The sequence below is a fragment of the Hylobates moloch genome, unplaced genomic scaffold, assembly GCF_009828535.3.
Source record: "Hylobates moloch isolate HMO894 unplaced genomic scaffold, HMol_V3 SCAFFOLD_15, whole genome shotgun sequence".
NCBI classification, from domain to species: Eukaryota; Metazoa; Chordata; class Mammalia; order Primates; family Hylobatidae; genus Hylobates; species Hylobates moloch.
In genome coordinates this window covers 17844544-17856677 of record NW_026652290.1, presented here as the reverse complement: position 1 = coordinate 17856677, position 12134 = coordinate 17844544, and the positions used below count along the sequence as shown (strand labels likewise).

General features: G+C 49.3%; 1 protein-coding gene across 1 annotated transcript in view; it reads left to right on the top strand.

The window, feature by feature from the left end:
• Positions 1-12134, top strand: part of SDK2 (sidekick cell adhesion molecule 2) — a 145467-nt gene that overhangs the window by 39455 nt on the left and 93878 nt on the right. Inside the window, exons 13-16 of the mRNA XM_032179094.2 lie at positions 828-975; positions 3954-4094; positions 7446-7627; positions 8667-8782. Coding sequence (XP_032034985.2) covers positions 828-975; positions 3954-4094; positions 7446-7627; positions 8667-8782 — 587 coding nt within the window. The remainder of the gene's footprint in view (positions 1-827; positions 976-3953; positions 4095-7445; positions 7628-8666; positions 8783-12134) is intronic.

The window sequence follows — 12134 nt, the reverse complement described above, 5'->3', positions numbered from 1 at the left end:
ATCTTTGAAGGAAACACAGGCATCTGCCTGTCAGGCCCTGTTAGAGTTGAAAGAGATGACGCACAAGAGGTGCTTAACTCAGGGCCTGGCACAGCAGAAGCTGCGAAGAAAATGGCCAGTATTTATTTATTATTTATTTATTTATGTATTCCCCAAGTCAAATTAGCAGGCATAATTTGCATTGCATTTTATTTATTTATTTTATTTATTTATTTATTTATTTATTTATTTATTTATTTTTGAGACGGAGTTTCATACTTGTCACCCAGGCTGGAGTGCAATGGTGCCATCTCGGCTCACTGCAACCTCTGCCTCCCGGGTTCAGGCGGTTCTCCTGTCTCAGCCTCCCGAGTAGTTGGGATTACAGGCATACGTCACCATGCCCAGCTAATTTTGTATTTTTAGTAGAGATGGAGTTTCACCATATTGGTCAGGCTGGTCTCAAACTCCTGACCTCAGGTGATCTGCCCGCCTCAGCCTCCCAAAGTGCTGGGATTACAGACATGAGCCACCACACCCAGCCTGAATGGCATTTTAAACACAGCTTGCCTAGAGCTCATCAATTGTGGGGGATAGTGGGGGAGACGAATGCATCTCAGTTCCCATGAGCCCTTACTTTGCTCCGCCACCCTCCACCATCTCCTCCCCAGGGTCGTGTGAGCTAATGGGACCTAGAAAAATGGCATGGCGGGCCACTCCTGCACCAAGCTGGGGAGGCTCTCTCTTGCCAGCCCCAATGAGGCTGGACCCTGCTGGGAGTGGGAAGTAAGAAGCATGCCTCGTCCCACCCAAGATGCCCACTTCTGCCCCACTCACTGTCCCTGCAGATGCCCCCTGGACTGTACTCCTGGCCAGTGTGGACCCCAAAGCTACCTCAGTGACAGTCAAGGGCCTGGTTCCTGCACGCTCCTACCAGTTCCGTCTTTGTGCCGTCAACGACGTGGGGAAAGGACAGTTCAGCAAAGACACCGAGAGGTGAGGGCAGTGGGCGCTCCACAGGGGCGTCGCCAAGACTCCAACAGGGAGGGGCTGCAGCCGAAACTGATGTGGCAGATTCTGGCTCAGCTTCTCCTGGCCCCCTCTAGGCTTCCGCCTCTGTAGAAGGGGAGAGCAATCCTGGTGAGGAGCTCACCAGGATATTGCAAAGGTTAAATGGGGTGCTGTGAGTAGGGCACTGGGGACGTGGTGAGCACCAACCAAATGTAGTCATCCCAGTTACTGGGAGCTGTGCAAGCTCAAAGGCTCACCTCCTCCTGCTCCACATCTGCATGGGCTGCTGTCATTGTTAAATGGATGCAAAATTCCAGAGAGATGTGGGATCTACACAGATCTCCATATCCGTGTCTTGCACAGTGCCAGGCCCTGCTGGGGTTCCCGCAAAGCTTTTATAAAATGATGGAAATTGCTGGGCGCGGTGGCTCACACCTGTAATCCCAGCACATCAGGAGGCTGAGGCAGGCGGATCACCTGAGGTCAGGAGTTCGAAACCAGCCTGGCCAACATAACAAAACCCAGTCTCTACTAAAATATGAAAATTAGCTGGGTGTGGTGGTGGGCGCCTGTAATCCCAGCTACTTGGGAGGCTGAGGCACAAGAATCGTTTGAACCAGGGAGGCGGAGGTTGCAGTGAGCCGAGATCCAGCCTGGATGACAGAGCAAGGCTGTCTCAAAAAAAAAAAAAAAAAAAAAAGATGGAAATTGAATAAAAACTGCAGGTACTTCATACAAAAACATCACACAGTGATACCCATCTATGTAGAAGGAGAATTCTATCCTCTCCAGCTCCGTAGAACAAGCAGCCACCTCTAGCAAGAAAGATGTCACGGGAGAGGTCAGAACAACGTGATACAAATCACGTGCGCAAAGCTGTGCACTTGGCTCTTTAAAAGACGCCTGGGGCTTCAATCAATCATGGTGGTTTTGCCACAGTTGCAATGAGCTTGGGTCTCTCTGGCTTGTACTAAGGTAGCACCACTGGGGTCAAACAATCCCACAGGAGAGAGCAGTGGCAGGTGGCAGCCTGTGTGGAGAGCAGTTACAGGAGGATTTACATACTCACTGTTTACTGAGCAGCTACCGTGTGCCATGCCACGTTCGGACCACTGGAGGGGGGACAGGGAATGAACAGACACAGCGCCAGCGCATCTGGAGATACACAGTCCCAACAACAGAGAGGCTGAAAGTGTAGGGGAAGTTACCCTGCAACTTCTCCTGTTCTGCGGCCGCACCACATCACACTGACTCACCTTCCTAATGTGCCTTCATGCTAACCACCCTGAGTCACCAAGAAAAAGGCCAAATCCTCATGCTTGTAATCCCAGCACTTTGGGAGGCTGAGGGGGGCGGATCACTTGAGGTCAGGAGTTCGAGACCAGCCTGGCCAACATCGTGAAACCCCATCTCTACTAAAAATACAAAAATTAGCCGGGCATGGTGGCACGTGCCTGTAATCCCAGCTACTGAGGAGGCTGAGGCAGGAGAATTGCTTGAACCCGGGAGACGGAGGTTGCAGTGAGGCAAAATTGTGCCACCGCACTCCAGCCTGGGGGACAAGAGTGAAACCTTGTCTCAAAAACAAAAAAGAAAAAGGCCAAATCACCGTTACCCCAGCCTCTACAAAAACACAGGAGCAGGCCAGGTGCAGCGGCTCATGCCTGTAATCCCAGCACTTTGGGAGGCAGAGGCAGGTGGAACACCTAAGGTCAGGAGTTCAAAACCAGCCTGGCCAACATGACGAAACCCCGTCTCTACTAAAAATATAAACATTAGCCCGGCCTGGTGGCAGGCACCTATAATCCCAGCTACTCTTGAGGCTGAGGCAGGAGAATCGCTTGAACCTGGGAGGCAGAGGTTGCAGTGAGGTGAGATCATGCCACTGCATTCCAGCCTGGGCGAAAGAGCAAAACTCTCTCAAATAAAACATGGGAGCAAGCATCACACTTAGGAAAGCTATCCATCAAAAAGCAAAAACATAAACAAAAAGGGAAAGACATCCATCAAAAATAATTAACTTTTGTTTGGAATGGACACGTGTCCATGATGTGAAAAGTACACTTAGGCAGAACACAGCGTCCCCCAGCAATGCCAGAGAAACACATGCTGCCGCGCTTGGCTCCCGGAGGCAGGGTGGATGTCCTTGGCTCTCTCCCCCACACGCCATGCCTGCCCTGCTCCCACCTGGGGCTCAGCTGGCCAGCAAAGGAGGCCTAGTTAAGGTACACCAGCGGCTGACCACTGGGATGTGACCAACACTTCTGCTTATAGAATACTTGGACACTCATGACCTCATCAGCCCCAACAGCAGCTTCCTTGACAAATAGGAAACTGAAACTTACATCCCTCAATGGCACCAAAAACATGTACATTAATTTTTTTTTTTGAGACAGGGTCTCTGTTTCCCAGGGTGTAGTTCTGTGATGCAAACACAGCTCACTGCAGCCTCAACCTCCTGGGCTCAAGCCATCCTCCCACCTCAGCCTCCCAAGTATTTGGGATTACAGGTGCAAGTCACCAGGTGGGATTTTTTTTTTCTTTTTCTTTTTCTTTTTTTTTGGTAGAGACAGGGTCTTGCCATGTTGCCCAAGCTGGTTTTGAACTCTGGCCCTCAAGCAATCCTCTTGCCTCAGCCTCCCAAAGTGCTGGGATTACAGGCATGAGCCACAGCATCTGGCCTTGTAGTTTTTAAAAGACATATATATATATCCACATATACACACAGACTATATATGTAGTATCATTTGAGCCTCAACTAGTCTCGTAAGGCAGGCAAGTAGAGCTTTGTTATAATTCTTTCATAGAACAAGCTCAGAGAGGTTAGGTGACTTGCCCAAATGCACACAGCAGTTGTACAGAATTATCCAGAGTCAGAGCAGGCCAGGGTTCAGCCTCCTCATATCCCATTCAACTCCTATGTTTGACCCCAAGACTAAGAGCATTGGTGTTTTGTGATCCAGGGTCTCCCTCCCCGAGGAGCCCCCCACGGCCCCTCCACAGAACGTCATCGCCAGCGGTCGAACCAACCAGTCCATCATGATCCAGTGGCAGCCGCCTCCTGAGAGCCACCAGAATGGAATTCTCAAGGGCTACATCATCAGGTGGGTGTCCACCCTGGGGACAGGAGCCCAGTCCCGAGGGGAAAGGCATGGGGGAAGATCGGGAGTGGACTGAAAAACAGTGCAAATTCGTGGCAGGCCCTTCGCCATCTAGGAAGGACCAGGCAACAAGAAATGCCTACTCAGTGGTAGGAAGGATTTAGGTTGGACACCTAGCAGAACTTCCAGCAGCAAGACCCCTGGACACCAGCAGGAATGCTTGAGAGGGGAGGCTATATGGGCTGACATAGGAACAGGCCTGCAAGGAGACAGGAGAAGAAAGACGTAACTATCCGAGGGGCAACCCTCTGGGAAGCTGTGAATATTTCATCACAGGCCAGAATTCTCTTGACTCATAAGTGGAGAAACCAGGTGGCCGAAGAACTGATGGAAAAGTGAACGTTCTTTCTTTGATTATTACTAGAAATGAAGCCCAGTTATACAGACCCTTATCTTTGCATTTGACTGAGGGACTACTCTTCTAGTAACCTAAATGAGAGTCATTAAGGGTCACTAAAATGTGGTATTCATAAGTTCAAATTCATAAGTTATTTGAGGTTACTGAGAACTCTCACTGATATTCTAGATTCTGGCTACAAAATGCTACGCAACTTCCTGTGTCTCATTCCTGCACGTACACACCCTCACAGTGGTTTAACTGCTCCACTGTTGGTTAATTTTGTTGTGGGTTTTTCACTAATCCTGAAGGGCGATGGTTCTCAAAGTGTGGTCCCAGCACCCATAGCATCGGCCTAACCTGAGAACTGGTCGGAAATGCAAATTATCAAGTCTCTGCAAGACCTACCAAACCAGAGACTTTAAGGATAGGCTTAGAAACCTTTGCTTTTAAAAAAGTCTTCCAGGCCGGGCACGGTGGCTCACGCCTGTAATCCCAGCACTTTGGGAGGCCAAGGCGGGTGGATCACAGGGTCAGGAGATGGAGACCATCCTGGCCAACATGGTGAAACCCCATCTCTACTAAAAATACAAAAATTAGCTGGGCATGGTGGCACACACCCGTAGCCCCAGCTACTCAGGAGGCTGAGGCAGGAGAATCACTTGAACCCAGGAGGCGCAGGTTGCAGTGAGCCGACATCATGCCACTGCACTCCAGCCTGGGCGAGACTCCATCTAAAAAAAAAAAAACTCATCTAGGAGACTTTGATGCATCTTCAGGTTTAGAGAAGCAGTGTTTTAGGGCATTGAAATGCATCGGAATACTTTGAGGTCCTTAATTTTCCAATAATTAGATGCTGAATTATATATGCATTGTGTTTCTCAAGTGAGTGACCCATCCTTTGTGTCTGACCCCCAAAATTTGCTTGTACACACTTACTTCTTTAGTGCCATGAGTGGAGGTAGAAATGGGTCAAGCAGATAGCCCGGGTGTTTCATTCCACCTTGGCGAGTAACTTTCAGAAGAGGGAGCCTGTATCCTAGAGGAGGAAAGAAAATGAGCCCAGGCTTCAAGGACAGCTCTCCTGTCCATGACCCTTCCAAGGCTGAGACCTGCAAGACCTGCCCTGGGACCTCTCAGTGCCCCTGGTTAGCAATCCTCCCCCCTCAAAAAGAATAGTCCAGACACATCCCCTAGACCTCTGCTACCCAGGAAGGTAACCATTAGTCAGCTCTGGCTACTTAAACTACAGTCGACCCTTGAACAATGTGGGGGCTAGGGGTGCTGACCCCCACACGGTTCATAATCCATGTATAATTTCTTTTTTTTTTTTTTTTTTTTTGAGACAGCGTCTCACTCCATTGCCCAGGCTGGAGTGCAGTAGCTCAATCTCAGCTCACTGCATGCAACCTCTGCCTCCCAGGTTCAAGCAATTCTTCTGCCTCAGCCTCCTGAGTAGCTGAAATTAGAGGCGCTCACTACCACACCCAGCTAATTTTTTCTTTCTTTTTTGTTTTGTTTTGTTTTGTTTTGAGATGGAGTCTCACTATCACCCAGGCTGGAGTGCAGCGGCGTAATCTCAGCTCACTGTAATCTCCACCTTCTGGGCTCAAGTGATCCTCCTGCCTCAGCCTGCCGAGTAGGTGGGACTACAGGCATGTGCCACCACATCCGGCGAATTTTTTTTTATTTTTGGTAAAGACAGGATTTCACCTTTTTGGCCAGGCTGGTCTCAAACTCCTGACCTCAAGTGACCCACCCGCCTGGGCCTCCCAAAGTTCTGGGATTATAGGCACGAGCCACCATGCCTGGCCCAATCCACATATAATTTTTTTGACTCCCCAAAAACGTAAATATTAATAGCCTACTGCTGGCCAGAAGCCACACCTATAACAAAACAGTCAATTAACACATATATTTTTATGCATGTATGATATAACTTTTTCTTAATTTTTTCAATATTTCTAGGCTATGTGGTTCATCTACGAGTTTTTTCAAATTGTCACAAATCTCTAAAACTTTTTCTGATATGTTTATTTTTAAAACTCTGTGTAGCTGGGCGTGGTGGCTCACGCCTGTAATCCCAGCACTTTGGGAGGCTGAGGCAGGTGGATCACGAGGTCAGGAGTTCGAGACCAGCCTGGCCAGCATGGTGAAACTCCATCTCTACTAAAAATACAAAAATTAGCTGGGCGTGGTTGCAGGCGCCTGTAATCCCAGATACTCGGGAGGCTGAAGCAGGAGAATTGCTTGAACCCTGCAGGTGGAGGTTGCAGTGAGCCAAGATCATGCCATAGCACTCCAGCCTGGGTGAAAGAGCGAGCGAGACTCCATCTAAAAAAAAAAAAAAAAAAAAAAGCTCTGTGTATACGTGAACCTGTACAGTTCCAACCCGTGTTGTTCAAGGGTCAACTATAAGCAAAACTAAATCAAATTCTAATTCAGGCCAGGTATAGTGGCTCATGCCTATAATCCCAGCACTTTGAGAGGCTGAGGTGAGGTAAGCAGATCACCTGAGGTCAGGAGTTCAAGACCATCCTGGCCAACATGGTGAATCCCCGTCTCTACTAAAAATACAAAAATTAGCCAGTGTGGTGGCGCATGCCTGTAATCCCAGCTACTCAGGGAGGCTGAGGCAGGAGAATCACTTGAATCTGGGAGGCAGAGGTTGCAGTGAGCAGAGATCGCGCCACACTACACTCCAGCCTGGGTGACAGAACAAGACTCCGTCTCAAAAAAAAAAAAAAAAATTGAATTCATTTCCTCGGTTGCACTAACCACATTTCAAGTGCTCAGCAGCTGCATGTGCTGGCGGGCACCCTGTTGGACAGCACAGATGCAGAGCACTTCCGCCACCGCCGGAAGTCCTATTGGACAGCGCTGCTCTGGACAATTTCCTGGGTACGAGGCCAAGCAAGCTGACTCTGACTCCACTGTGCCTCGCCTCTTCCCCTCAGGTACTGCCTGGCCGGGCTGCCCGTAGGGTACCAGTTTAAGAACATCACGGATGCTGATGTGAACAATCTGCTGCTGGAGGATCTCATCATTTGGACCAACTACGAGATCGAGGTGGCTGCTTACAACAGCGCCGGGCTGGGGGTCTACAGCAGTAAAGTCACCGAGTGGACGCTGCAGGGAGGTAGGTAGAGACTGTGGCCTCAGACCAGGCATGGTGGCTCATGCGTGTAATCCTAGCATTTCGGGAGGCCAAGACAGGAGGATTGTTCAAGCCCAGGAGTTTTAAGCCAGCCTGGGCAACGTAGGGAGACTCCATCTCTACAAAAAGTGAAAAAAATGAGCTGGGCGTGGTGGCATGCTACAGTGGCACAGCTACTCAGGAGGCTGTGGCAGGTGGATCGCTTGGGCCCAGGAGTTTGAGGCTAACCTAGGCAACATAGTGAGACCCTGTCTCACAAAAAATGAACAGAACTAGCTCGGTGTGGTGGTACATGCCTGTGGTCCCAGCTACTCAGGAGGTCCCCGAGGCTGGAGCCTGGGGAAGTTAAGGCTGCAATGAGCTGAGATCGTGCCACTGCACTTCAGCCTAGGTGACAAAGTGAGACTCTGTCTCAAAAAAAAAAAAAAAAGTGAAATGAAATGAAAAGAGACTATGGCCTCAGAGGAGCAGGTGCTTCCCCTTCTCCCAGTCCCATGCCTATTGGCTTCTGTGCCTGTCCAGGCCCGAGAGCCTTGGCTGTGTGGCCTGTTCTCACCAGGCCCCCACTATTGCACCCTGGGGCTGGAATCACCACCCCAGGCCAATCTACCCCACAGGGTGGGAGGACTGAGGGGAAGAGAAAGAGGAGGCTGGCTTGGACATGGTGAAGGGCGGAGGCTCCAGGCATACGGGGACCTTCTGTGAATTTCATGTTAAGTAGATCATGAAACGGCTTACTTTTAGCATTCCACCTGGAAACCAGGCCAGAACATTTTTCATCCACACCCCTTTTATTTACCAGTACCCTGTGAGGTGGCTCAGGCAAGTTTTATTAAACGCAAACTAATCCAGAGAGAATATGAAGGCCTCTTAAGTCTACACAGCCAGAGAGGAGTTGGGGTGGGGTAGGGGGGTACAAGGCAGAGGCTATAGCCCCCACCCCTGTGTTTTCTCTACTGAACTGGGCAAGAGAGACTGACTGGGCCCCCTCCACCCCACCCCGTTCTCTCATCTCCTCTAGTTCCCACGGTCCCTCCGGGCAACGTGCACGCAGAAGCCACCAATTCCACGACCATCCGCTTCACCTGGAATGCCCCTAGCCCCCAGTTCATCAACGGCATCAACCAGGGCTACAAGGTACATGAGGCATCTCCTCACCCAAGAGGAGGCCCTAAGATCTTCTGGAGGAGGTGGGGAGAGGGGACAGAGGGGGCAGGAGGAAGTCTCCCCTCTGTTTCTGAAGTCATTGGCTCAAGTCAAGCTAGGGACACACATTAGAGGAAAAGAGCTCCAGGCCTTCCGCAAGGCTACATGTGGGCCACAGGAAGTGCAGACACTGCCCTGACTGACACTCAGCGCCACGGTCCTTCCCAGTGAGACTGGGTTATACACAAAACCCAGGTTATTTCAGGCTCAGAAACACCTGGTGTAGGGACCAGGCACAGTGGCTCACATCTGTAATCCCAGCACTTTGGGAGGCCGAGGTGGGCGGCTCACCTGAGGTCAGGAGTTCAAGACCAGCCTGGCCAACATGGTGAAACTCCGTCTCTACTAAAAATACAAAAATTAGCTGGGCGTGGTTGCAGGTGCCTGTAATCCCAGCTACTCTGGAGGCTGAGGCAGGAGAATCACTTGAACCTGGGAGGCGGAGGTTGCAGTGAGCCAAGATTGCAGCCATTGCACTACACCCTAGGCAATAGAATGAAACTCTGTCTCAAAAAAAAAAAAAAAAAAAAAGAGAGAGACAAAAAAAAAAAAAGAAACACCTGGTATAGCCATGGCTCCATGAGAAAAATCCACCATTCACTTCTTACCGTGGCTCTTGCAGGCTTCATGCTCGAACATATCCCCAGGCTGTTCTCGACTCCACATAGTACGTGGTTAAGGGCACAGGATTAGGACTCAGACACACTTGGTGGTTAAAGTCCCAGCTTTGCTTCTTGCTGGCAACCTGCACATGTTCTTTAACATGTCTCAGCTTCTGTCCTTCAATCAATATTTATTGAGCAGCTACTCTATGCACTGCTTGCACCGCTGAATAAGTAAAATAAACTCAGTTTTCTCATTTGCAAATGAAGGTGATAATAATACCTGCTTCTTGGAGTTGTGTGAGGATTAAGTGAGATAATATTTCTAATTTGTTCAGCACAATGACAAACACATGATAAGCACTTGGAAAGTGATTTTAGTAGTCGTAGAAATACATTTGGGCTGCTATAACCAAGTACCACAGACTGGATTGCTTAAAGCAACAGTCCCCAGCCTTTTTGGCACCAGGGACCAGTTTCATGGAAGACAATTTTTCCATGGATTGGGGTGGGGGGAGGAATGGTTTTGGGATGATTCAAGCACATGACATTATTGTGCACTTTATTTCTGTTACTATCACATTGTAATATATAATGAAATAACTATACAACTCACCTCAATGTAGAATCCATGGGAGCCCTGAGCTTGTTTTCCTGCAACTAGATGGTCTGATCTGGGGGTGATGGGACACAGTGACAGATCATCAGGCATTAGATTCTCATAAAGAGTACTCAACCTAGATCCCTCACATCCGCAGTTCACAGCAGGGTTCACGCTCCTGTGAGAATCAAATGCTGCCACCGATGTGAGGTGGAGTTTAGGTGGTAGTGTGAGCACCGGGGAGCAGCTGTAAGTACAGATGAAGCTTCACTTTCTTGCCTGCTGCTCATCTCCTGCTGTGCAGCCTGGTTCCTAACAGACCACAGACTGGTACCTGGTGGTCAATGGGGGTTGGGGAACCCTGGCTTAAACAACAGAAATTTATTTTTGCACAGTTCTGGGGGGTAGAAGTATGAGATTATGGTGTGGGCAGGGTTCGTTTCCTCCGAGGCCTCTCTCCTTGACTTCTGTCTGTCTTCACTTTGTGCCTGTGTCCAAAGAGATCTTGGCTCACTGCAACCTCCACCTCCCAGGTTCAAGCAATTCCCTTGCCTCAGCCTCCCGAGTAGCTGGGACTACAGGCATGTGCCACCATGTCTGGCTAATTTTTTTGTATTTTTAATAGAGATGGGGTTTCACCATGTTGGCCAGGCTGGTCGCAGGCTCCCAACCTCAAGTAATTCGCCCTCCTCGGCCTCCCAGGGTTTACAGGCATGAGCCACCGTGCCTGGCCTAAATGTCCTCTTCTTATAGGGACCTCAGTCGCATTGGATTAGGGCCCACACTAATGACCTCATTTAACTACCTCTTTAACAATTCTGTCTCCAAATACAGTCACATTCTAGGGTGCTGGGGGTTAGAATTTAAACATACAGATTTTGCAGACACAACTCAGCCCATAACAAATAATAATAGTAATAATAGCAGTAGACCAGGCGTGGTGGCTCATGCCTGTAATCCTAGCACTTTGGGAGTCTGAGGCGTGTGGATTACCTGAGGTTGGGAGTTGAAGACCAGCCAGGCTAACATGGTGAAATCCCATCTCTACTAAAAAAAAAAAATATATATATACACATACACATATATGTGTATATACATATACATATATGTGTGTATATATGTGTATATGTATATACATATACGTATATGTGTATATATACACATATACATATATACATATATACACATATACATATATATATATATATATATATATACTCACACACACACACACACACACACAAAATTAACTGGGCATGGTGGCGCATGCCTGTAGTCTCAGCTACTCGAGAGACTGAGGCAGGGGAATTGCTTGAACCTGGGAGGCGGAGGTTGCAGTGAGCTGAGATTGTGCCACTACACTCCAGCGAGACTCTGACCAAAAAAAAAAAAAAAAAATAGCAGTAATAATAGTAGTGGTAGTAGTACATTTGCCCTCCTTCCAACTGTGCTTAAAGTCAGGACTTCTCAGTCATCCCATCCTGGAACACAGACCTCAGAGCTCAAGCCCAGTTCTCTCGTGTCATTCCACGTGGGTCCCGTGCCTGTCCTCCCCATGGAGGACTGAAGACAGAGCACAGCATGGGGGATCCACACTATGTTTTAAAGAGGTAGGACCTGCCCCCAGCAACGTGGGGCAGATGGAAGGATGCCGTCCACTCCCTTCAGATGTGGGAGGGGAGGCAGAGCATGTGAGGGGAGGCCAGCTGTGAAGCGGAGAGCACTGCAGGCCCTGAGCTTCAGCCCGGGGAACGCGTGACCTCGAGGTGACCACTGACACATCCTGAAGGTTCCTGCACCCCTCTGCACTGTGCTTGCCACAACTAAGATTAATTCTAGGACTCGCTGCCTTAGCGGTTCTTCCTCCAAAGTGGGGGAGGCTGGACAAGAAGGGACTGGGATGAAATAATGAAGAGGAGTTTCTGATAGTGTTACAAGCAAACAAAGGAGGGATGGTCCAGAACTAAAACTGACCCAGCTTCACTCCGGCCTTGGCCCTCTCAATCCCAGGAAGGCAGTGAACCCAAGGTCGAGCAGAGCTTTGCAGGGCAGGGAGCAGCAGCTGAATGCTTGGAGCACT